The sequence below is a fragment of the Syngnathoides biaculeatus genome, chromosome 11 (assembly GCF_019802595.1).
Source record: "Syngnathoides biaculeatus isolate LvHL_M chromosome 11, ASM1980259v1, whole genome shotgun sequence".
In the NCBI taxonomy this organism is placed as follows: domain Eukaryota; kingdom Metazoa; phylum Chordata; class Actinopteri; order Syngnathiformes; family Syngnathidae; genus Syngnathoides; species Syngnathoides biaculeatus.
In genome coordinates this window covers 21,144,299-21,172,207 of record NC_084650.1, presented here as the reverse complement: position 1 = coordinate 21,172,207, position 27,909 = coordinate 21,144,299, and the positions used below count along the sequence as shown (strand labels likewise).

The following is a 27,909-nucleotide window of genomic DNA, read 5'->3' as shown; positions in this document are numbered from 1 at the left end:
ATTTTTAGACATTTCGAGTACTCAGGTCCAGTGATTCCTTGCTTTGGGCTTGAGTGTGAGAGTGCTTGAGAGATCAGAGGCAGAGAGGAAGCCAGATAAAAGTGAGCGGTGTGTGCGTGAGCATGTCTGATAAAGCCACTTGCTAAGCTACTTAGTCGCTTTGAGAAATGAGAAACACCCCACCTCTGCTCCGCATCTTGGTCCAAACATAACATCTGACAGTGATGGCACCTCAAAGGCCCCAGAAGTATGATTTGATTCCCCCAGCCTAAAATAATATGGCTGAGTGTGTGTGTGTGTTTCTTTTTTTTTTCTGTTTACAGGTACGTGTGGGTATGAATCTTACTCATGTGAGTTAGTGTGAAGCAGGAGCAACAGTGTCAAAATAGCAGGGAGAGGATCTGAGAATCTAATAATAGATATTGACTGAGGCAGACAGAGAAACATCATAAACACATGCTAACAAATCAAAAAGATGATGTGCCAAAACGCCAAGCTGCACTTCTCACATCTCACAGCGTCTGTAATAAGCTTCCAAAGTCTTGCTTTTTCTTTTCCTTCTTCTTCATCACATCCCTCCCCCCACCTTCCTTTTTCATCTTTCAAGCTACTTCCTCTGTCTTCTTTTGTCTCACGCTGCGTGTCTCACCAGCTACTGTCAATGCGGCATGCTGGCATGACTGACAGATGTCAGTTTAAAGGTCTAGCTTCCCCCTCAAGGTGGGCGTCTTCATGTGGGTGAATGCGCATGTGTGCACTATTGTAGCTCTTGGTCCCAAAATAGAAACCATGACAAATAGCAGGTACATTTGTATTTGTGTTTGGCCTTCTGCCATTCTTTACGTTTGCAGGACACATGACTGTAGATTACAAACATATCACATATTGTCACAGTTTCTTTGAGATGTATGCAGTATTATTGTTGTGATGTTTTTTTAAAAGTATTAGTATTAATTTGGGGTTGGTGTGGGATGAATGCTAGCACTAACAGTCTCAAATGGCCACAATTTCATCGTACACACTCACATCAGGGTTTTAGTTTATTGTTTTTTTTTTTTTTATGTGACAACAAACAAATCAATGTCCTATATAATTTCTTCAATAATCAGCTGCAGTGTTTTACTTATGAACCATTTCATCATTTCTTTTATGGAGGGATCAAGCTGCATTTTTTCTTTTTCTGAGAAAGACTTTAGGACATACTGCACCATACATTTATTTTATGTATTTTGCCAACGTGTACTCTTTTTGAATGGGTGCATGTTTAAGAGTATGAGATCTGTGAAGAATAACGAGTCAAAAAGAAATTGTAGAATGTGAACCGGAAAACGATAATTAGATGTCAGTCAAGTGTTGTATGCCTTTGCCAGTCTCAATACAATTAGCATCATAATATTATAAGTACACCTGTTGTAAAGAGCAAGAGCTGAATAAAGTGGTTTAAAGAACTTCGAGTAGCTTTTATCTTAGAAGTGTTTCATAGTGGTAAAGGCTGTTGATGAGGATATTCACTGCTTATTATCCATCCAGCCATCCAGCCATTTTCTTCCACTTCCTCTTATCCGAGCTCCGGTCTCTGGAGCCGTGGCTTAAACAGGGAAGTCGATACTTCTCTCTCCCTCGCCACTTCGTTCATCCCGAGTGGCCTCCTTCCTGTGGGACTTGACCAGAACACCTCACCAGGAAGGCTTCCTTTGGGCATCCTAACAAGATGCTCAAGCCACCTCATCAGGCTTCTCTCAATGTGGAGGAGCAGCGGCTTGTGAGCTTCTAACCCTACACTTTTTATCGATGGCTAACCATAAATGCCAGCTGTTGATTTTACTAGCAAACAATATATCCTTGCATCACTGTTCAGGTATTTTAGGTTAGGTGAGGGTTAGTACCTAGTGTTTCCCATCTTCCTCCCACATTCAAAGACATGCTTGTTAGGTTATTTGAAGTCCCCAAAATGGTCCAATGATGTGAATATGAGTATCAATGTTTGTTTTTTCTGTTGTTTTCCATGTTATTTGTTCCTTGACTTGGCAGAGCTGATAGAAGTTCAATTTGTGCAAGAACCATTGTGAAATTAAACAAATATGAGTGTGAAGCACAACATCAGGAGGTTTCATTTTACCTAGTGGATGAGATTTACTGTCATTCTCTGCACTGCCTCATAAAATGTCCGTCTGGAAACACATGCAAGAGAATGGAGAGCTTGTAAATTCCCACAGTCGTCCATGATAGCCCCATTCAAACCACATTGATCATGAGGAAAAATGATTAAAACATCCATTAGATGAAATAAGGCCTTGCTTTGACATTGATTTACACCTGAAGCCCAGGGCAGACTTTACAGCTGTGCTCCATAGTACACTGTTTTGTGTTTGTGTGCCAGGGTCCATATGCCTCTGTGTTTCTCTTTCATTAAACAAAAGGCCTGATTGAAATTCAATCAACATTGTTTTCTGTCAGCGTGAGCATATTTTTACAAATATCCAGGAAAAATTGCTGAATGCGGAAGTTACGCAATGCACTGTGTATTAGATACAGTAAATCGATACTTGATGCCGAAATCTGCCAGAATAAACTAATGGACTTAAACTCATTCAAATTTGCTTAGTTTTTTTTTCTTCATTTCAGATAATCATGGTACACTTTTTTTTTTTTTTTGGCCAGCAACATTGGGTATTAAAGTATACACATTATTTTCTTAAGAATTACGTTGCTCATAACCAAAAGAACACCCTACCAACATTGAAGCATGGAGGTTGACAATGTCTTTATTTCGGCAGTTTTTTTTTTTTTTTTGCTTTTGGGCCCCTAGATAAGGTCTTGGTTGAATTGTGAACTGTTCAAAATCCCTGCCCGTGTTAGCACGAACCCTTAGTCTTAATTAATGTTCATTAATTAATTAATCAGGGGCAGTTCAGTCAGTGGCAGGTGTGTGCTGACTTCCATCTAACATTAGTTTGATGTGATTAGTACATTGCAGTTATGTGAGAGTATAGTTTTACATGATTTCAGTCATTTTTGACCCCTCCTGGAAAAGATGTTTTTTTTTTATTTGTGTTGGATCGGTTCTATTATTCTTATTATGATTTCTATAATTATCACTAGTAAATAATAAAGTGATGGATTGATTACTATTAGCCGTGACCACTGCTAGATAGCTAGCTGGGCGAATGGATGGAGTGCCTGGGTCTCGATACATAATAACAAAATACTTTCTTGTATTCATACTCTGTGAAGTTACAAATGTATTGCCAGTGTTTACAGCTGTCTTCTTTTGGGTTGCAATTTACAGTTCACAATATCTGCCCTCTAATTAGAATAGCAAACAGGCAGATACTACGCTTTTAATTACCACTGGTTGTTGGAGCAACTGTGTTTAAAATAAATAAAAACGGTCCTGTTGTTCTATCTGGCATTTCCTATTTTACTGTGATATTTGTTTTTTAAGTCTCTACACCAATCTCTAATCCTTACATCCTATTTTAATTGTGTCAATTGGCTTTTGTGAACAAACAAAAAAAAAACTGCTTATTTAATTTTGCCATCAGCCAATTGTGTCAAATTTTAAATTGGATGGTCCAAAGACGGGATACCTGTTGCCACTCAATTCCACCCAGTTGCTTGACCCTTATAAATCTTGGTTTTACTCCTACCTGGGTTTTACAAACAATGACACCCGTTCTGGCTGCATGGACATTCGTCTAGCCCGGTCTAATCACACTGACATGCTGCCTTTAAACAGTATTTCTTTCTGTCTTCCCTTTCTAGCTCAATCTTTCCATCTGCTCAACAAGATAATAAATCATATACCAGCATTGTGACGTGTGTGACGGGATGAATTAATCTCATAATTAGAGAATGAAAAGGTGGTGCTAAATTTAGTCTGGCCTTTCTGTCTAACCCTGCATCCATCTGCGCTTGCTCAGTTACCTGGTTGGCCATTATTATTTTCTTCCAAGCAAGCTTAAACTTGTCTTTTTCCCAGCATAGCGAGACAGGTTTTTTTGGGGGGGAGAATGGGGGCTTTCTTGGGTTTCATACATGTTGTCCCGTAGTCTAAAAATACGCCACACGTATGTTAGCTACAGTGAAGTCTGTCTGTAGTTTCCCAAACAGGCTGTTCTAGATGCATCCTTCCTTCTTTACTTGCACTAAAAAAGAGGAAACAAAAGTAATCCATGACGCAGTAGGTTTGGTTAAAGAAAACTGTTTAACTCGAATTCAAACTGTCAAAATAAAGTAAATAAAAGTGTTTCCACATCGCATGGGCACAGAAAATCCAGGTCAATGAACAAAAATATAAAGAAAATGATGATGATTGCGGATGGTGATGGATGTTAATGATGATGATGATCAAAAACCCATTTCGCCCCCATGTCCATATTTCCACTGTCACTCTTTCAACCTTCTTTTCTCTTCCGGTTTGTTGCATTATCACACCGTAGCAACTATGTAGCAAACCTCAAATCCTCATTTTAAATATCACAGAATGCAACATACTCATCATCCGCAACATATATGTAATAAAAAATTATTAATATACAATATCACATTATTAAAACTTAGATGAAATTATTTCACCAATTATTCTGACTGAAAATATTTGAAGAACAGAAATTATATTTAGGCTCTTACACTATCTGTATGTGTTACAGCTATTTACAGTACTGTGCTTGACTGAATTTACTCGCCTAAGGACTATGTTGAATTTTGCCAAAGATGGCTAGATAAACTCCATCTTGCCCATTAACAGAAACAGAACAAGCAATGGAATTTACTGCTGAGCTAGAGTCCCTAAAAGGACCACAAATGTGTAGTCATGATTATTTTATTATTGTGGGGACTTAACTTGTTTGGTAAAAGGGATTTTTAAAGCATGGGCAGTGAACAGCATGGGGAAAATTGTAGTGTACCCACACATTTCACCAGTAACAGAGTTCACTGTGCTACCTGTCCATCAAATTCAAGCAGCACCGATTTTGTTGGACTGATGGGGTCCCTCAAGTTCAACACTGTCCCCTCAGGGTCTCTCTGCCTGTGCATGTCTGTGTGGTGATCGGGGCTAACAGAACGTGAGTCGGCATATGTTTGTGTGTTGGAAAGGTTGGCGGAATTAGAGTCTGAATGGGTTTTTAGAGAACAACGCGGGGTACAAAGCCTCAACAATGGCCTAACAGAATTAGTACCTTGTGATGAATGGTGTGCAAGAACGGCACTGACAGCTTGCTTTTGCAAATACACACACGTGCCTTATGTGTGGCTGATCATGTGTTTGTATGTGTCCACGTACTCTTCTTCTTTTCCTTTCGGCTTGTCCCGTTAGGGGTCGCCACAGCGTGTCATCTTTTGCCATCTTAGCCTATCTTCTGCATCTTCCTCTCTAACCTCAACTACCCTCATGTCTTCCCTCACAACATCCATAAACCTTCTCTTTGGGCTTATTCTCGCTCTTTTGCCTGACAGCTCCATCCTCAGCACCCTTCCACCAATATACTCACTCTCTCGCCTCTGAACATGTCCAAACCATAGAAGTCTGCTCTCTCAAATCCTGTCTCCAAAACATCCAACTTTGGCTGTCCCTCTAATGAGCTCATTTCTAATCCTATCCAACCTGGTCACTCCGAGCGAGAACCTCAACATCTTCATTTCTGCCACCTCCAGTTCAGCTTCCTGTTGTTTCTTCAGTGCCACCGTCTCTAATCCGTACATCATGGCCGGCCTCACCACTGTTTTGTAAACTTTGCCCTTCATCCTAGCAGACACTCTTCTGTCACATAACACACAGACACCTTTCGCCAGCTGTTCCAACCTGCTTGGACCCGTTTCTTCACTTCCTGACCACACTCTCCATTGCTCTGTATTGTTGACCCCAAGTATTTGAAGTCGTCCACCCTCGCTATCTCTTCTCCCGTAGCCTCACTCTTCCCCCTCTACTTTTCTCATTCACGCACATATATTCTGTTTTACTTCGGCTAATCTTCATTCCTCTCCTTTCCAGTGCATGTCTCCATCTTTTCAATTGTTCCTCTGCATGCTCCCTGCTTTCACTGCATATGACAATATCATCTGCGAACATCATGGTCCAAGGGGATTCCAGTCCAACCTCATCTGTCAGCCTATCCATTACCACTGCAAACAGGAAGGGGCTCAGAGCTGATCCCTGATGCAGTCCCACCTCCACCTTAAATTCCTCTGTCACACCTAAGGCACACCTCACCATTGTTCTGCTGCCATCATACATGTCCTGTACTATTTTAACATACTTCTCTGCCACACCAGACTTACGCATGCAGTACCACAGTTCCTCTCTTGGTACTCTGTCATAGGCTTTCTCTAGATCCACAAAGACACAATGTAGCTCCTTCTGACCTTCTCTGTACTTTTCCACGAGCATCCTCAAGGCAAATAATGCATCTGTGGTACTCTTTCTAGGCATGAAACCATACTGTTGCTCGCAGATACTTACTTCTGTCCTGAGTCTAGCCTCCACTACTCTTTCCCATACTTCATTGTGTGGCTCATCAACTTTATTCCTCTATAGTTCCCACAGCTCTGAACATCCCCTTTGTTTCTTAAAAATGGGAACTAGAACACTTTTCCTCCATTCTTCAGGCATCTTTTCGCCCGCTAGTATTCTGTTGAATAAGTTGCTCAAAAACTCCACAGCCATCTCTCCAAATTGCTTCCATACCTCTACCGGTATGTCATCAGGACCAACTGCTGCCTTCCCATTTTCATCCTTTGTAATGCCTTTCTGACTTCCCCCTTAGTAATCATTTCCACTTCCTGGTCCTTCACTCTTGCCTCTTCAACTCTTCCTTCTCTCTCATTTTCTTCATTCATCAACTTCTCAAAGTATTCTTTCCATCTATTTAGCACACTACCGGCACCAGTCAACACATTTCCATCTCTATCCTTAATCACCCTAACCTTCTGCACATCCTTCCCATCTCTATCCCTCTGTCTGGCCAACCTGTAGAGATCCTTTTCTCCTTCTTTCGTGTCCAACCTGGTGTACATGTCTTCATATGCCTCTTGTTTAGCCTTTGCCACCTCTACCTTTGCCCTACGTCACATCTCGATGTACTCTCTTTCGCCTCTCCTCAGTCCTCTCAGTATCCCACTTCTTCTTCGCTAATCTCTTTCCTTGTATGACTCCCTGTATTATGGGGTTCCACCACCAAGTCTCCTTCTCCCCTTTCCTACCAGATGACACACCAAGTACTCTCCTGCCTGTCTCTCTGATCACCTTGGCTGTCGTCGTCCAGTCTTCCGGGAGCTTCGGTTGTCCATCGAGAGCCTGTCTCACCTCTTCCGGAAGGCCGCACAACATTCTTCCTTTCTCAGCTTCCACCACCTGGTTCTCTGCTCTACCTTGGTCTTCTTAATCTTCCTACCCACCACCAGAATCATCCTACATACTACCATCCTATGCTGTCGAGCTACACTCTCCCCTACCACTACTTTACAGTCAGTAACCTCCTTCAGATTACATCGTCTGCACAAAATATAATCTACCTGCGAGGTTCTACCCCGCCGCTCTTGTAGGTCACTATATGTTCCTCCCTCTCTTTGGAAATAAGTGTTCACTACAGCCATCTCCATCCTTTTTGCAAAGTCCACCACCATCTGCCTTCAAAGTTCCTTTCCTGGATGCCGTACTTACCCATCACTTCTTCATCGCCCCTGTTTCCTTTACCAATATGTCCATTACAATCTGCACCAATCACAACTCTCTCGCTGTCTGGGATGCTCAGAACTACTTCATCTAGTTCCTTCCAGAATTTCTCTTTCAACTCTAGGTCACATCCTACCTGTGGTGCATAGCCGCTAACCACATTATACATAACACCCTCAATTTCAAATTTTAGTCTCATCACTCGATCTGATACTCTTTTCACCTCCAAGACATTCTTAGCCAGCTCTTCCTTTAAAATAACCCCTACTCCATTTCTCTTCCCATCTACTCCGTGGTAGAATAATTTAAACCCTGCTCCCAAACTTCTAGCCTTACTACCTTTCCACCTGCTCTCTTGGATGCACAGAATATCGACCTTTCTCCTAATCATCATGTCAACCAACTCCTGAGCTTTTCCTGTCATAGTCCCAACATTCAAAGTCCCTACACTCAGTTGTAGGCTCTGTGCATTCCTCTTTTTCTTCTGACGCTGGATCCGGTTTCCTCCTCTTCTTTGTCTTCGACCCAGTAGCTGAATTTCCACCGACGCCCTGCAGGTTAGCAGTGCCGGGGGCGGGCGTTGTTAACCCGGGCCACGACCGATCCGGTATGGGATTCTTTAGATGAACGCTCATATTTGTTTGGCACAGTTTTTACGCCGGATTCCCTTCCTGACGCAACCCTCTGCATTTATCCGGGCTTGGGACCGGCCTACAGATTGCACTGGTTTGTGCCCCCATAGGGCTGCATTATGTGTCCACGTACTACACATGGTTAAGGAACGTTTTCCTACGTGGTCCCAGAATTCAGGTAAATGGAGGGACATACATGTAGCATGCCTGTGTCCAGGTCGGTCTATAGGTGAAGGGTCAATATATCTCCTGCAGTCAAGATAAGCACTCAACATATTAATTACACGATATATGTATGCATATGTGCTCTTATTTGCATGCTTGCAGAGATTTTCCAGGTTGTTGTTTTTTCCCGTAGGTGCTATAAATGACCAAGCTTCACCATGAACTGTCAAGTTCAATAGTGCTGATTTGAATGATTTATTCATAAGCCTACGGCAAGGATTTTTATTGCCCAAAAAATTATGGGTGATATAGGTCTTTAGAATTTGGAGAAATACATTTTTCTTAAATACTGTTTTTTACAAATTTAAAGTATCCGCCCTAACTGATTTGGGTCTGATTCACTAATAGTTTGCCTACGCAAGACCAGCAACAAACTTGATTTTTTTCATAAACAGATATGGAAGTAGATCTATTAATGGAGCATGACCAGGACTGCTTCTTCCAGACATGCAAGCTTGCAGCAGAGTTGATGTTGTGCATTATGGCAGGTGAACACAGTATTTAAACAGATGTATTTAGCATGAGAATTATTGTTTTTCCAACCTGAGACAAATTACAATAGTGTATGATGCATTTATCCATATACAGTATCTTGTATCTCGCTTTGTCCAATGATGCCCAGTTAGTGCTTGGACAGAAAAAGCCCTTCTCCCAAAATGTCTGAGCTGAAGTAATACCATTTGCAAAACAATACCTTGCCTTGCCTTATCCCGAGTTATCCTCATAGTCGGAAATTCGAGTCAGGGAGGTAAAATTCTCCTGGCATCCAACAAAATGACAAGCACTAATAATTGCAGAGAGCATGTTCAGACTGGCCCAGAGTACGATGGCGGTGCATTTCACTCCATCACTCCATCAAGCTCTTGACATTGGGCTTGGTTACGTATGGCTAGCACAAAGCAGTTTGAGTTGAAACCCTTTCCTTGTAACTCCCGGTTCACCCCCCTCCCCCGATAAAGTTAATGTTAGAGCAACTTAGGAACTCCTAATTTATCGAGTCAGCAGAAAGGAGCTGACTTTTACTCTCTACTCTACGTCCCTCAGTGCTCACTAGTCTCGCTCTGACTTTATTGTGCTTTCTAAATGCCTTGCAAAAATACCACTGACAGCCGGCCACATTTCTGACTTATGACAAAGGTGGATGTTTACCGAATAGTTTGGGTCAATATAATTGTGATTTTAAAAAAGGGAAAATGACACATGAACATTCATTGATGGGAAAAAGTTTGTTTGATGTTAGACCAAGTTTGAACATTTATTTAAGATAACCGCAGTCAAACATTACACTACTTTATTCTGTCTACTTTGCAGTATAAAGTAGTATAATCATCAGGTAAAGACAGGCCCCAGTCCAGTGAGTTATCATTGTCGGCGGACTTTTAACTCACCGGGTACTGTGCTGTTGCTGTAATGGAAAATTTAGTGGGCTTTAATGGCCTCTCATGTCATTATCAGAGATACCAGACAAAGCAAGAGGATGGATGATCTCGATCTTATCAAACGTACATGAAAGAAAGAAAGTTCCCGTGGAAAGTATTTGTGTTGATCCCTTTTAAATACATTTGGTTGATCATTCTTTATGTTGTCCATGTGCAATTTATTTTGGATTATTCTTACTCATATTATTTCTGCCTTCATACTGATTCCTCATGTTTTCTTTGTTTCTTCTCTTCTTTTTCTTTTTTCCTTCCATTCTTCTACCCCATCTTATCTAGATGATGAAGAGAATGATGATCCATTAGGAGACTATGTGATCAGTAAGTCATGGCTCCTAATAGCCTCCTTTAAAATGCTCAGCCCACCCCAGTTTTATCTATGTTTATTATGTGGTAGTGTTTCCTGTGATGTTGTGCCTCAGTAATTGACGCCTTTTGTATGGCAATAAATTTGATACCTGCATAATAGAGGCTTTTGCACACCGTGTAATAGCTTTTATCTGAGGTGCAAATGTGACTTTTAACATCGTCCTCCTGTCTGTTAAAAAAGCCTTTTTTTCCCAAATACTAATTGCTCATATTGTTGTAATTGTTATAAAGTCACATCTCTGCACCACTCTCGACACTGTGCCATCAAATTCTGCACGGATGCCTAACTGAGCGAAGTTGTGTGGATTTCGGAAACCAAGTAATATAATTGTTTGACACCTGATCAGAGTTCGGTAGAGTAGTCAAATAGTGTACTCAAGTAAGAGTACTTTGACATATTTTGAATAATGACTACCGTAATTTCTGGCCTACAGAGCACACTGGATTATAAACCTCACCCAGTACATTTGTAAAGGAAATACTATTTGGTACATACATAAGCCACAGCTGTGTAAAAGCCGCAAGTGCCCACTTGAAACGCCATGATTGAAACATGAGATATTTACAAAGACAGTACACAGCGCTAACAGGGCTGGTTAAAAAAAAAAAAAAAAAAAAAAAAAAAAAGCATACCGGTAAAAGTCACTTCCTCGGCACATATATGCCACTGGTCTCACTCTTACCTTTTCCGCTCGAGTGCCCCTTGCGGCCGTTAGAAAGACTGCACAAATTAGCCGTACCACCGCATAAGCCGCAGCGTTCAAAGCTTGTGAAAAAAGTCGCGGTTAATAGGCCGGAAATTACGGTAGTACAATTAAAGAGTAGCTGTCCAAATAATTACTTGAGTGAGAATACGTATTCATTTTGAAGGGAAAAAAAAATACTATTAGGTGTCAAATCAGTGAAATCATAGCATGAACATCAAATGTAAAAATATAAAATAGAACTGTGCAAATTTGGATGTTTTCAACCAATTTTACTTTTAATTAAAACAAATTCTGAACGAAATATGTGTAAAATAACACACCGTTGTTTGAATTCAGGCATAAGAAATGGTCTTAAATTAAGGACACAAAAGGCTCACCAGGCAGAGAAGAACTCAAGCAACACAACTCAGCACCTTCCATAGCTGTTCTTTTATTGTAACTCGTTAGGTAATCACAAGGCCGGTGGTGTTCCCCCTCTCCTGACTTGTTCCTGCCATACTTCATCTAAACTGAGTCACTTTGAAAACGTAGAAATCAATAACATGTCCCCCCAAAAAGAACCAAGCAGAATAACTCTGTGTACTAAGGTAAAAGTCGCATTTATTCTGGGAAAAAAAAAATGAAACTTTTTTTTTCTGTAGCACTGCAATATGTGTCTGTTTTTTCAATGTGATTCATTATCTGAGTTGAATTAGCTTCTTGTTTGTCCTTTTCATCTTAGTTGTACTCCTATCATTTTTCCATGGTATACATTTTCCAATTTTTGTGTGAGCCTCGGTGTGCTTAATGTACGGGAGAAGCTGAAATACGGTGACTGTTTTCAGAAATGCAGACAATTAAAGTCGAGTAACAATTGTATTATTAGTGCTGAAATTTTAAGTTTTTCCGTAGACCATAAATCACTTGATCCCTAAAGTTGAATAACATCAGATTTAAAAAAAAAACTGTGTGGTGAAGAGTATAAATATCTCCATCCATCTGCCTGTCCTCATTATGATCACAGGTAGTGCTAAGCAGTATTTGACCCCACTGCCTTAGATATTTAGTACGCTGAACAAAAATATAAACAAATTTGCTTTTGCCCCCATTTTTCATGAGCTGAACTCAAAGATGCAGTACACTGTACAAAAATGGGCTGTTTCTCTCCGCGAACCAGACGAAATCCAGGTTTTTATTCTCAATATGCGGTGTGATCACCATTTGCCCAAAACAGTACAACAAATCTCCTCCACATAGACTTGATCAGGTTGTCGATCGCAGCCTGAGGAACCGTGGTCTTCTCCTTTCCAATGGCTGTGCAAACGCACATGACACTGGCAGTAACTGAGACATCCTAACGAATGTGATGATCCAGACTGTCCCAATCGTGTTCAATGAGCGACAGCTCCACCAACTATTCTTTGCCATAAATATACTGGGATGTTTCCAGTTTACAGAAACAGTTTACAGATCATTGCAACACAGCGCTGCGTATTATCATGCTGCAAAATTAGGTGCTTGTCATGGATGAAAGCCACCACAGATCAACTCTGGGAAGGAAATGTGTTACACCGCGTGCAACAAATGGTGGATAGTTCAAATACTGATGGGTTTTCTGAGCTTTTCAGAGAAACAGACCTTTTGTAGCTTAATTTTTGTTGTTGTTCTGGGTTTATATTTTTATTCCGTATACTTTATGTAATCAATGTTACTTTTTCATTGGTTTACTATTATCGCTTTTCTTAGAACTCTTTCAGTCATTTTAAAACAACAACAATGAAAACACAATCTTAACCCTAACCTGATGTTAAAAACAGTATAAATGACAACAATTAATGACAACCATAATTTAATAAGATATGAATACCTGACATAGATTAATGCTTAGTACACCCCGTGCACACGGGTGAGTTTTCTCGGGTCCTCCGACAACCTCCCGCATCCTCAAAACATGCATGTTAGTGTCAGAAGAACCCAACAGAAGACAAATGTAAGAAGAAACATTCTAATGTACACAAGAAGAACTGTGAGTGGGATGTAAGTTACTTCTGAGAGCTCGAGCTCCTGTGAAGAATGGTGAAATAATTGAGAACAAACAGTACAAGTAAAAAGTGAATGAATAAATACTGAGATGCACTTTTTGGAATTCACATTAAGAGGTTGGTTTTTTTTTTGTCATGTTTAGAAGGAACTGTTCCTGCAGCTGTCTCTTTGTTCTGATGTAAAAATAAAAAGAAACGAAAATCCATGTCATCAATTACAAAAGATAATCAAATGTGCATTTAAAAAAAAAAAAAAGAAATGGTACTCATTCAGCGCACAGTCAAAAAAAAGAATCTCGGCTGGTTGATCAGTTTCCTCTTTCCTGCAGAGTAATTATGACAGACAGATGCGTGTTTTTTTTTCTTGAAAATGAGAGGATAGATGCACATTTGATAGTGTGCTGAGCCGTGAGCGAAATCATAAATGAGAGAGTGAAAATGCAGTTTTATCGGATCCTCGAAAATCAGGGATGAAGAGAAAGAATAGAGTTGAAAACGGGAGAAATGGTGCGGGCAAGATGTTAGCGGACTCAGCCAGAGGAAGAGGAGTAATGGATAAAGGGGTGGGGGCAGGCAGGTATTAGGAGGAGGAATGATTCAGAGTACGATTGAGATTTAACAGTACACTTAAAGAGATGGCTTCGGATTAACATTCACTGACTGTCTGTGAGCGTGTGGATTATCTTTGAAATCCTGCAGAGCGCGATGGGGAGTCCAGCGCTGTCAGGGGGATTGAGACCTATACCCCCCGGCCCGTCACTAAGTGTGTGTGTTTCGGTCGAGGTGCGGCAGGTGGAATGCAACTCCGATTCCAGCTCCCCCACCATGCAGCATTCTAAGCAGCTTGATATATCTGCCCCACAGGCGGCATAGAGCGGGTGTGGTGTGGTGGTTTTCACTTTTGTTGTTCTTATTTATTTATTTCATTTTATTTTTATCGTAATGGCCCTCAGTCCACACTGATTTACCACCTGGACTCCACTTTTCCTTTATGTTGTAATAGGTTGAAATTATGCAATCAATGATAATTGTTGAACACATTCACCTTCAGACAGCATAGGGGAGGAGTCAATAAGTAACTCCACACAGAGTTTTAATCCATATCGATCTGTGCCCATGCTGTGTTATTGAATATAGCCTAATGCCGTGGGGGCACCACACAGTGGGGTGAGCCAAGGCTTGGCATCTCCATGTGATAGCTGCTGCTGTGAGATTCCTGATTTTTAAATTGACAGGAAGTCTGACAACGTTTGATACGTCACATTACAATATGGACAAAGGTTAGGGACAAACCCTTAATCCATTAATCAAAAGGGGGGGGGGGGTAAGGCCACCTGGATCTGCTTGAATCTTAGTCTCACCCTAGCAACATCTGGGGTTTTAAGTTTTTGTCAAAACATATTTGGATGAGTGATGACAAAGTCCAAACCCTGACCTCACCCCTTCAAACACATTTGAGGTGAACAAAAAGACATTGTGGGCAAGGCCCTCTTGCCTGGCCTCTGAACTCACACATTCAGATTTCTAATATCTAGACAAAATATGCTAAATCCTCCTTGAACTGGTGTCTTAGCCATTTCATCCTCATCCTTTTTCACCCATAAAAGAAATAAAAAAATTTAAAAAATAAATAAAGGACTGCATGTTGAAGTACCCCCTATCCCCCCACTTACTGTACCACACATCAAGTTGTTGTGTGGGATGTGATACCTTACTATTTGGAAATCTATGTCTGCAAATGCTGGCACATTATATTTTGACTCAGTTACGGTTGGACAGTTTCCTCTTGTACAGACGTTGCTGTTGGCCTGCCCTCTAAATCCTCCAAATGCTTACACCCAGACTGCTTGTTCGAGATTTGCCCTGAAATCTGTTGTCCCACCTACTAAGAAAAGTGGAGGGGGGGGCAGCAAAAAAAATTGAGCTTTTTTTTTTTTGTTTGCTGGAAAAGCTGCACACAGTTTATTTGAGCTAAAGTCATCATCTCCGACATATACAGTAGGCTATTAATGTACATTATTTGAATTGACTGGAATTCTCATTTGTGTCAGCAGGCATCCTTATCCTTATCCTTGTCCTTCACGGAATAAACAGCAGGTCAAATTCTTGACTGGATCACAACATCTCAGCATGGTTCAATTTTGTGTGTCAGATATGAGACAAACTGTCCTTTGCACAGAGCGGAATATAGTCCGGCCAAACTATCCTTGGTTGGTGGGTGGCATTTCACTCATGTACTGTAAATCCATGAAGTCATCCTTGCCGTTCAGTCACAGCATGGCTGCCAAACAAAGAAATAAATTCTAATTTAAAAACAGCGGGGGAAAAGAAAGCAAAGACAAATGGTTACGCGCCTGTCAATATTTCTATTCAAACCATTGCTTCTGCCCTCAATACTCGCTTTAATAGCTTAACTTTCTTTCGCAGGCAGTCAGACAGGAGGGAAGAGACCAGATGAGTGAATCCATATTGTAGTGTTTCACCCCTGATTGTGAAAACTGTCAAATGAAACACTTAATACTCAATGCTGAGCAATTATCAGATAGTATCTGAGTGTCAGTGTCACCACATAATAATTTAAAGAGCTGATATTTCGACTTTCAAATCTTGTCCGGTTTTGTGATGGATTGCCATTTGATGGTCGTGTCAACTTTTGCCAGTACGCTACTCGGGACGATTTAGTGGGTATATCGCTCCCTCTCGCTACAGTAAAAGCTTTGTCCACTGTAGTGTCCAGACAGTTGCAATCAATACCACAACCCAATCACCTTTAAATCGGATCAATGCATGTATACTCTAGCCGCTTTCTCAGTGATCCTTTGCAAAGTCATAGCTGTCTATTTTAGGGCAGACAGCAAAAAGTCGTCATAATCAATAACAATGCATACAGGTCATAAGTCCCAAGTTGATCTTTGTAATATGCCAATTAAGGGCACCTCAGTGGGTATCTGCATAAAAAAAAATTCTCTCTTCTCTTCTTCCTTTACTGGAAACCATGCATAAAAAGCTTCTTTTCTCAGATGAAATGCAGAAATGCCCCTACTATTTTTAAAATAATGAATTATTTACTACGGAGCTATTCAAATAAAGAGGCACTTGTACTCTTTTAATTAAGTGAATACAGCAAATGGTGCTATGCTATCTAAATATGCTGCTTGTACACGGTGAATAGTTCCATACAAATTTCCATACCGACACTCCGTTTTTATGAAACACATAGCAAACAAACAAAAAAATCTACAATTAATTGGTTAGCAATGAATAATCTTAAAACCGGCACTTTTAGGAGACAAACAAATACACACTACATCATTTGAGTCTTAAATTCATGTATTTACATATATAATACCTACTGGTCAAGAGACTAAAATTTCTCCTGTCACTATTCAACATTGAATTCACAGACTGAGATTCTTATGGATAATATCAGATTCAAGTAATTGATTGCAATTGCCAGACGACTTCAAATACTTGGGGACAACAATACAGAGCAATGGAGAGTGTGGTAAGGAAGTGAAGAGACGGGTCCAAGCGGGGTGGAACAGTTGACGGAAGGTGTCTGGTGTTTTATGTGACAGAAGAGTTTCCGCTTGGATGAAGGACAATATTTATAAAACAGTGGTGAGCCCGGCAATGATGTACAGATTAAAGACGGTGGCCCTGAAGAAACAGGAAGCAGAACTTGAGGTGCCAGAAATGAAGATGTTGAGGTTCTCTTGCTTGTTGTGAGCACGTTGGATAGTATTAGAGCTCATTAGAGGGACAGCCAAAGTTGGATGCTTTGTAGACAAGCTGAGAGAGAGCAGACTTCGATGGTTGGGACATTTTCAGAGGCGAGAGAGTGAGTATGTTGGTAGAAGGGTGCTGAGGATGGAGCTGCCAGGCAAAAGAGCGAGAGGTAGACCAAAGAAAAGGTTGATGGATGTTGTGAGGGAGGACATGAGGACAGTGGGGGTTAGAGAGGAGGATGCACAAGATAGGCTTAAATGGAAAAAGATGACACATTGTGGCGACCCCTAACGGGACAAGCTGAAAGAAAAAGAAGAAGAAGATTTCGCTTGATTGGTTATTCTAAGTGCAAGAGTAGAGCTGATTGCTGATCAGTTATTTTACCATTAACTGGTGATTGCAATACTCTTGTTTTGTAAAGGAAATATCCTGTATACTTGTGCTTCATCAGTCTTAGTTCTCATACCTTTGCTTGAGCGCACACACACACGTGCAGCTTTATTTTCTGCTGCCAAAAACACGTTGCACTGTTGATGTTTGCTGAGTTCTGATGACTACCTTGGCTGTGGATTGTTGTTAACTCTGAGAAATATGAGAATGTCTGTCCTTAAATTGTTTTGGACATGTTGTTTGTTGACAGGAGCTTCCTTTTTGTACTGTAATTGCACAGTAACCGCCAGAAAGCTCAACTGTTTTTTTTTTTAAAGACTCGATAAGTACCATGAATTTGTTAAGGTATGGCCTCGGGAATTCTCGAGATGTACTACATATCTCCGTCCCATCCTCTGTCATTGTCTCCAGCTGGGCGCTTTCCATCCCGCTCCGCTGCAATATCAGTTTTTGCCGCCATCTTTTTATACACAGTCAATGCGCGGCATCAAAGGGAATGTTTGGATCTGCCTGGGGAAAAGCAGCTTCTGTGGACGCGACTGCGTGATGTGATCATGAAAGTAGCTCCGCTACTGGAAAGCTATTTGATGTTGAAAAACGCGTTACGAATAACGCGATTGAGAAATATATTTAAACTTGTTTTATCGGTACTTGTAATGTCAGGTGATTCGCTGGTGCAAAGCAAAGCATTCCAATCTATAGCATGAAGTCAGACAATGAGAGAAAAAAAAAACAAAAGGTACAGCTACAAAAAGCACTAGCATTGTCACATTATGTCTAAGTGTTCTGTTGATCTTTTTTGTGGTGGCAGTTTTTTTTTTTTTTGTCAGGAGTCACCTTTCCCCCCTTCATCTTCACCTTCCTTTTAAGCTCATTTTGTCATTAAGTGTGAAGCTTACTTCTGTTGCAGCACTTATTTTTATTTTTTCTTTGGCTGCTGCTACAGGGCATGCCCATTGCCATGGCGACAGTTCGCTTCCCCCCCCCCTCACTATATTCTTTATTTTTAAACATATCTGAGGCTACAACCTATGCAACGGTGTACAACAGCACTGCATCAGAGCACACGTTTATCTCTCTCGTACAATTTTATCACATCAAAACACAACCCGGGCTGCACAGTGGATGACTGGCTAGGACATCTTCCCTAAAGTTCTGAGGACCCCGGTTCAAATCCGGCCCCACCTCAGTGGTGTTAGCGTGTTCTCTCTGTGCCCGTGTGGTTTTTCTCCATGTACTCAAACTTCCTTGCACTTTCCAAAAAGTTGTGGTGGGGTTATTAGCAACTGTAAATTTCAGGACAAGTCCATTTTGGTTACAACTTGAAGGATTTATTGTTTGCTCTCAATACAGATAGATGCCAGACTTTTTGGAGAAGTCAGTGTGGTGCTATGGTGGTACATGTGGAGCAGTAAAAATGGTGTCAGTTTCCAAATAATTGGATCTGACTGATTAAATCACAATGATGTGTCTATGATATTGGCTCCATTTTCTACCTAGGCACACCGACTCGCAGTACATGCACACAGACACAGAAACACACATCCAGTCACATTTAGGCCTGAGTGTTCTTGACTTCATGTGTTAAGGATCTATCCAAAGATTGGTGCTGTGGGATGAGAGAGGTATGAAAATTGGGAGATTACTCACTCTTCCCAGTTCACCCACGCACCCGTGTCCATGTTCACCCGCTTCCCCTCATCTGTTTCATGTGATTAAAAACAAAATCCCATTTTGTGTTCTGAGGCCCACGCATTGGGCTTCAAGTTGAGAGTGGAACTCGATCTGTGGCAGTGTCTCATAACGGAGTCATTACCTCTTACACACACACATTATTCTGATCAGTGTAGGTAAAGTGTTTATTTTTATATCCAGTACAGTTGTTTTTTTTAATTATTCCAAAACACTTTTGCTAGATGTCGGGATGGCCAGCTGTACTACGGAATGATGTGTAGTTGGAAATAAGGAAGTGTGGGATCAGAAGAAACTTCTCCTTCCTTGCCACCCAGTATATGAAGAAATTACTGGAGTACACTGCGGAATGATACAAGCTGTGTCAAATGTTCATTGCAGTCGATGTTGTGTACTGGTCATGGATGGCCATAATTTGGACTCCCCTTTTTTAAACCATGCAAAGTTTTTTTTTTACCCTGATACCCAATACAATAGGAATTTAAAATTGTTTGGAACTGAAACCGAAACGACAACCCAAAATCTGAACCGCTCCCATATAAATGATGCCCAGCCACAGTTATAGTTGTAGTATAGCATTGGGAATACATCCTGGAGCAACTTAACTTTTACCTTTCTTCCATTGCATTGAGTCAAGTTCTCTTTTACTTGTGATGGATGAAGAGAGGCAGATCCTAAGTGGAGTAAGTTGACAGACAGACAGACAGACAGACAGACAATGTCACATAATAATGATTGATATGATGAAAAATGATTGATCTATTCATCTTGAACCCCGAGGTGCGATTTGAGGCATTGATGGAGAGATTTGTTTAGTTTTTATGGAACGTTTCTGTGGAGCTGTTTTGACTGTGCACGTGTTTTGACTGAGGTGTGTGCCAGCGGTGTCATCACATGGGTACATATGACTACCCAGATTTGTGCACGCACACTTTGAAGTCGTTCACCTCCTTCACCTTGAGAGACGCCTGACTTAAAATTCAGTATTGATTCAAAGAGCAGCTGCTCTATGTGTGTGGGGGTCTTCAAGTGGACTACATTAATGGAATGCGGCTAGTGTGCTCGTTTTCATGTTAGCGCGTGTGTGTGTAATGAAACAATGTTTTCTCCTGAGGAAGTTGGTTGGCCCCTCTGCCCTTCAAAGTCATTTGGAATTCATCTAGAAGCTTGACCCTGACCGCTGTTTGTTTTTTCATCTCTAGAGAGTGCAAAAAAAAAATTGACACTTATTAATATTGATTTTTTTTTTTGTTGTTGAAAATTTAGCCACTCAACTTTCTAAATGAAAGGACTGTTTAAATTGCTTTTTGTGCTTTTGTGTCACTTTCTTCTTTAGAAGGACAGGATGATGTCCTTTGATCACAACACATTCTAGTTGTAAATCTAATATAGTTTACAGTTTCAAGGAGTTGTACAATATTGTGTATTTTATTTAAAAAAATTCCAAGATGTTTTAACAGTTGTTTGAGCTACTTTTGTCAAAATACGCCAAACAACGAATTATCGAACACTTTACATACTCTATATATTGTCTCGGTGGAATTAGACATTTTTTCAGGAGACTCTCTTGCAAGTGAGCGCCTGCATATCCCACCCCATTTACAGTACTTCTTGGCCAATTGGAGAAATGCTTTCATTACCATGACAACTGGGTCCTTAGTCTGAGTTGCTAGTCAAGTGGTTTCTGCATGCGGGAGCATAGTCCAGCGTGCATGTGCGTGTGTGTGTGTGTGTGTGTGTGTGTGTGTGTGCGTGTGTGTGGGGACGAGCCCGATAAAGACAATAAAATCATTTTTACTTTCTGAGGCAGCATTTCACACGCAATACTGTCTGTAAGTGTGACATGGAGACGTAATCAAAAACTCGTGGCACCATGTCGGCCACATCAACAAGTAAATGCTGTTCATATGACGCTAATCCATGCATCCAACAAAAGCCAATACAGCTCTGCTTACCTTTTGGTTCACACACCAACTGTTCTTGCATGATAGTGCTTCTTCATGACAATGCGTCATATGGTGTGATGTTTTTTTCCAAAAAAAAAAAAGTGGCTTTGGCTCACCGCACAGCTTAGCTGATCGTTTCATGGGCTAAGAAACTTGGTAAAAGCGTTATCGTGGAAATTAATTGTTGGTGGCGTTATGGTGGCTCAGCTGGTAAAGCGTTGGCCTCACAATTCTGAGGTCCCGGGTTCAATCCCGGAGCCGCCTGTGTGGAGTTTGCATGTTCTTCCTGTGCCTTTGTGAGTTTCCTTCGGGCACTCCGGTTTCCTCCCACATTTAAAAAAAACATGCAACATTAATTGGACACACTAAATTTCCCTTAGGTGTGATTGTGAGTGCGGCTGTTTGTCTCAATGTGCCGTGCAATTGCCTGGGAACCAGTTCAGGGTGTACCCCCCCTCCTGCACATTGACAGCTGGGATAGGCTCTAGTACTCCCCGCGACCCTCATGAGGATAAGCGGTGAAGAAAATGGATGAATGGATGACTTGTTGGTATGTGTGAAGTGTGTGTTTTCACTCCAAAAAATGCATGTGCGAGTCATGACACGTTTTCATATGGAGTCAATCCACTATTTTTCTATAATATATATATAATTGTAAAATGAACACAAATGAAACCTGCAGGTCTGATCAAGAGGAGGTAGAAAGGAAGTCGGGAGGAAATATCAGAGGCGGGGAGCTCAGAAAGAACAGCACGAGAGTCATAGGTGAAGGGAGAGCAGGAGGAGAGATATGAGAGGGAGACCCGTGATTGGATAAATGGGCAGACAGGAAAAGTGTCAGGGGATAAGTCAAACGCTATTTTTACACATCTCCTTTTGGGAGCCCCGACTCTCCTCGTGTATCATAATGACAGGAACCCCCAAACTCATCTCTTGCCCCTTTTTTTTCCACCCCTCTCGCTTTACACCACTCCCCGTTGTTCGAGTTTAGCCCACATTGCGTTATGTTGTGTGAATTTCTTGTTTTATTGAGAATTCATGCGTGTCTAATTGGAATGAATTAGTGTTGTGTGATCTACAAGGCTCGCACATTGAAATTACTTATCGACTAAAGATAACTATATAGAGCGTGCACAATTCATTCAGACAATGAGCTCACGCACATTTGCACCACCGATGTGTGCAGCCTTCTCTCCACGGCTGAATTCTCGTCTCACAGGTTGTTTTTTTTTTTTTTGTGGGTGTAAAGCAGCTACTTCGTCCTTAGTTGGTGAAACAAAAAGCATTATAGTCTCAGAATTCACTTTGCCCAAGTGCGTTTGGCTTTGTCCCCCCGAATGATCGAAAATGGTGTTTAACTATGACAGAAAACGCTGGCTTCTTTGTATTTCTGTATCTTTCATGTTGAGAAGCAATTCACGCAGGCTTTTCGTTTGTTTGAGCCGTGCTGTTTACTTATCCGTGACAGGTTTGTTGCAGTGGTACTCTTTGTTGGGATCTGATTAAAATCCCTATAGAGAGATTTATCATCGTTAAATAGCAGAAAAAAAAACAAAAATTACAAACCCATCAATTCTTGTGTTTGATCTTGCTCGCTACTTTTCAGGCCTTCTTTATCCTGAGAATCCAGCCCTTTATTTACTTGCCTCTCCCAAGGCTCACCAATTCCGTGATGTTGGGAGGTCATTTGTCTCCATGTTAGAGCTCCCATGTCCCCTGCTTGTCCTATTGATTCCTCCAAATTCTGCTTCTCATTATCAGCACCGTAGCATAGCATCTAATCTGTATTTGTGACCTTTTTTTTTTTTTGTCACTGATCAGTGGTTAGAGTCAGATGTTGCAACTAGGGTGTAATCCCCAGCATTTATAGAATCAAACTAAGTATGGAAAAAAGTTGCTTGAAAATCGTGAAACTAACAAAAAATAGTGTATTAAAAAAGAAAAAAAATCACTATCACTACTTTCTACTGAATGGTGACGGAAACAGTTCCCCGTCAAAAACAATTTGTTAATCTGTTCATTCATCATGAGTTAAATTAACTACTATAGTAGTGATGGTCTATGTCATGGAAAGTGCCACTTGTAGAAAGCTGCGACTTATTGCATCTGACTGCATTTTCACTCCCTAACATCTTCACAAACGTTCATATTGTGAGTGTAACTATTCTAAATCAGCAGTAGTTCTTGCTTTGACAACGCGAATCACTCTGTACAAGTTGGAGACATTTGAGAGCCTCCATCTTCATCTTGCCTCAGTCAATATCAATATATTCTCGTTTTGTCCCAAGAACATCTTTTAAAGTTTGAAGGGGACTTCAATCGAACAAATCGGCAATTGGGGCCAGTGGAGTTCTGGCGATTGACATAATGATCCAACCTTTGGTATTCGCAACATAGTCTCTTTCTGCTTTTCAAATCAATACAGTTCTTACTTTGACAAAGAAATAGAGTTTTATGATAAATGATGAAGAAAATGGGAGTAAGAGCCTTGAAGATAATATGTACTGATTTTAACGTGGATATTATTTCAAATGAATGTGTTTCGTCTGGTTATAAAAAAAAAAAAAAAAAAAAACATTTTGATGCTGTAAATTAGGTCATATCTGATGTCCAGGGTTTTGCAGGGTCTAGTTTAATAAAATACTACGTTGATACTGTGAGACTATGTGCCATAAACCTAAACCAAACAATGGACATGCTTAAGAAGAGATTTAAGTCAATCCAACTTTTTAGTTAAATTATCTTTAATTGTATTTTTTAATTACATATAGTTTTTTTTTTTTTTTTCTCAGTCAGAGCTGGTTTTGGTAGATTATGTAAATGACATAACATGCAGTTCCCTGCTGCACAAATCGGTGCCATGACGGCTTTCCACGCTTCACACTACAAGGCTATAAACCTTCTCTTATTCTTTGTGACCAAATCCCTTCTTTAGGCATATGCATGTGTTCAGTCGCACAAGTCAAGAAGTCAAATGGCTGAAACAAGCATCAGCCCTTTTTCTTTGTATATGGACTTGGACTCGTGTTCTGCAGTAAAAACCGGCAAAAATGTGAAATTATGGGCTGCAGCTATAATTAAAGGAAACACTCAACCTCCTGTACTCCACAAAATCCAGCTTCAATCCCCCATTTTGCTTTTAAAATAGGTACGTATTACACACACCCTCTACTGCTCCTTCTGTGCAGCCTTCCGTGTATTTAGCTCGGAGAGCCCAAAGATGTCAATGATATCAGCCTGGCACAGATTTAGGCCTAAAATCAGCTGCTTGAAACATGTGGCTACATCTGGATGCATCATTCTTTTATTGATACCTATTCTATCAGCAGTATATATTTTTTTTAATTCTTCCTTTGTCTTATATAGGTTGTTTGTAAGTGCATGTGCCAATCTTGGTTTTCCATTTTTGTAAAATTGAACAGTGTGAAAATGTCACTTTTGGGAAGGAAAACATCTGGTCAATGGTCACAATTTGCTTACAGAACTGATCAAGACTATACCTGTTGTGTGCCTCAGCTCGCGTGTGCCTGCATACGTGTGTATTCACAAATCTATGCTCGCCCCCAGCCCCCAATGTGCCTCCCAAAGTCTCGTCTCTGAAGAGCTATGACCATTAAGCAGCTGTTCACTTCTAAAGATGTACACACACACACACACACACGCACACACACACACAAAGAGGGAAAAGGGAGAATGCAAATGAGTCTCTATGTGCAAAACTTCTCCAGAGGGAAACACTGTTTGTGTCGGAGATATGGAGAAGTGAATATTTATCATGACACATGCACTGCACATACTCTTTGCACACACTGGCATTCAAAATGCTACAATGCTATCATGTAGCTCTCTTAAATTACCAATTCTCTACCTGTGTGAGTGTGTGTGTGTCTGTGTCTCTGTGTGTCTGTCTGTCTGTGTCTTCAGAGCATGCACATTTGTCTAATTCCTAGATCAGAATGCAGGATTTTAGTCCCAATATTGGCTTGATTAGTTGTCGCGGAAAAATTCTCCGATTAGCACCGACATATTTTGTCACCTCTTGCAGGGTGACGTAATCCACAACCAACGACTTGGGCCCACGACAGCGCCATGAGGCCAAAATGAAAAGTCTTGGATATTTGATTTTTGGGGGATATCTTCCACGTAGTGTGACAACTACAAGTCTCAGGCAGTGCACCTCGACGTTGACTAATCGGATTATGTCTTACATATTGTCTTTGCGGCTCATATTAGCTGTTGTTGGCATACTTGGTTGTTTTTACCTACTTTTATTGACATGCATGGATCAATGTTTACCAAAGCTTTAGAGCATGATTTGACACAAATAGACACCCCACTCCCGAGCACTGGTGACGAGACCACGCTCTTCATTTTCCTTTTTTTTTATTCTTTTTCCCCCCAATACAATGTAATACATTAGCACAATCCATTATTGTTATCATCGCCATCGTGACGGGTGTGTCCGGTGACACTTTTTCTGATTCTGCCTCTCCGAAAGTGTTTGATTTGACGAGATAAAGTGCAGTGATCGTACAAGACACAATACGGTGCCATTGTATCGTGTTGCTACTGTTTGCCGAGATATGGCAAGATTTTATGACGGTAGTCTGACATAGTGCAATTGTAAGATCAAATTTGTCTTGTAGCCTGATCCAGGCATTAGAGCACTTCTTAAAAAAAAAAAAAAAGCCCCTTTTTTGTTGCTGTCCATGGTACTGACTCAGGTGCGAAGCTTCAGAGAAGGACAGAAAGTGTATGCCGGTTTATTTGCATTTTTTCTTTTTTTTTTGTCTCATTGGAAATTAATGCATTTCATGGTTGTAAGAGTAGTAAGTAATCACTGACGACTACATTTAAGTGAAAAATGTGGACAAAAGCGGTAATACCGCAAGTTTCTTGCACTTGTAGGGCTTTTGAAGTTCAATTTTATTGAGTTGACAAAGTAGTCTGAATTAATGCAGTTGTTATTTTTTTGTTGTTGCAGAAATGTGATTATTATACAGTATCATTTTGGTGGTACTTTAATGAGAATGTATGGTGAAATGTTTGTTTTTCTTTTCCCATGCCCTAGTTTGTTTTTCCTTAAATCAGGCTTCATATGAAGCCAACATCAGTTATACTGGACAAAAAAAATTTAGCTTTTTGGTTATTTTTAATGCATGCAGAATGGGCTAGTGGGTGTACTGCTTGTGCTCCCTGCCTAATAAGAGCTTAACCTTATTAATCACATGAGTGTGTTGAGGGTGGCCCTGGTGACACTCGCACATGCTTGCGTAGACACACACGTGCACATGCAGGCAGAGGCATGTCAGTCGGTTATTAGTTAATAGCTCATTTGCACAAGGTGATTAATTACTCTGGCTGGGTTGTGGGCTTTGCGAGAATGGGGGAGGATGAAGTAGGCAAAGAAAAGGACCTTGGAGACAACCAAGCTTTCTTCAGGGGACAAGAGTTGTGAAGGGTGCTGGTGGCTTCTTCTGCAATGCTTTCACCACTATTGATCGTGCATTTTAAAACCAGATGTAAGAGTCTTGCAAGGGTGTTTATGTGTGTGCGTGTGCGTGTGCGTGTGCGTGCTTGCTTATGTGTCTGCTGCTACATTGGCAGGAGGAGGCATTTTCCTTTGCTGTGTTTATTCCTGTGTCTCACGAGGATCAGCTGTAAAGGTTAACTAGTCTTTTCTTAAGCTTTCAGCCTCATGACAAATGACCATGTTCAACCCAAGGGGGCACCTTACAGCACACCTTCCCTCTCCATCTATTCCCCTCTTTTTTTCCTCCTTCCGTCCCATCTTTGTTCTCCAGTCCTCCATCTTTCTCTTCAGCTGACTGGTGAAGGGGAGGAACACTCAGAGATGGGGGATTAGAAAAGGCAACCAAGATGAGAGAAAGAGAACTGAGGAAATTATTTTTGGCAGAGTGGCTCTTATAGACTTGAGATCATTATCAACAGTAAAATAAACACCAAGTGCTGTGGAATTGTTTCAGTTCAACCCCATACTTTCCGACATACTGTTTAACTGGATTTAAAAGAATTTCCCATTGGCAAATAGAAATGTAATTAATCAGTTCCAAAATAAACGTATCCTCAGTATCTATCATCCATTTAACCATATATTGTATAGTCTATACCACTTGTCCTCAGGGTTGCAGGTGAGCTGGAGCCTATTACAGCTGACTTTATAGGCGAAGCGGGGCACACACTCAAATGGTTGCCAGCTAATCGCAGGGCACATATTGGAAAAAAAAAACCTCATTCACACCTCAAGAGAATTTAGTCTCTCTCGGAGTACCCACACCTCTTATTTCTACATTTTAACGATCATAAAACTGTAAGACAGCAAGTTGACCATAAATCCAACGTAAAACACAGAAAACAACAAGAAAAGAAACGTTTTAACTTAACTTTGACAATAGGGGACTGCATTTATACCAGTCGGGAGAGAGAGAATTCCTCACTGCTAACAAGCAACTCCATTTCCTGGACCTTAGCACCTCTTCAGCCATATCGCCCTCATCCATTGGGTAACTGACTGAGCTCATCATTGCGTCATCTTCAGCTAAGATAACTCTCAAGTAATTGGTTTAATTGGTTTAACAATACGTTGAGAAACTGTTTTTAATGTGAGGCTGTACACTTTATGTAACTGTCATGAATGGAACAAGCGTTTCTTTTGGAATGTGTTTTAAAAGCAAAATCCCAAATCACAGCCAGATTCTTTTAAAGCCAAATCGCACCCGCCCTCTGAGAAAAGAAGTCCCAGTCATTTTACAATTAAATAGTTCTCATTCATGTTCATGCTGAATAGTACACGTATGCCTAAACACTTTTTCATGTATGTTATTGTGTGTACTTTGATACTACCCAGATTAAGCGTAGACTGTTGAGTGGAGTCATTGTAGAAAGCGGGAGGCTTTTCACCCATTGCGCAGATATACAGAAGGTTACGGCGATATGTGCAGGTATAATGATGCAGAATGGCAATGATGAATGAGCTGCTGAAGAAAATCTATCACTGTTAGTTGACATGCATGTGCATGTGCAGGGGGCTCTTAAGAGTGAACGTGCGTGTGTGTGTATGATAGAG

The 27,909-nt window shown here is 40.8% G+C and overlaps 1 protein-coding gene across 1 annotated transcript in view; it reads left to right on the top strand.

The window, feature by feature from the left end:
- The window catches only part of tenm2a (teneurin transmembrane protein 2a), a 336,697-nt gene that overhangs the window by 200,232 nt on the left and 108,556 nt on the right, over window positions 1-27,909 (top strand). The window contains exon 10 of the mRNA XM_061834544.1: window positions 10,248-10,289. Within this exon, the coding sequence (XP_061690528.1) occupies window positions 10,248-10,289 (42 nt within the window). The remainder of the gene's footprint in view (window positions 1-10,247; window positions 10,290-27,909) is intronic.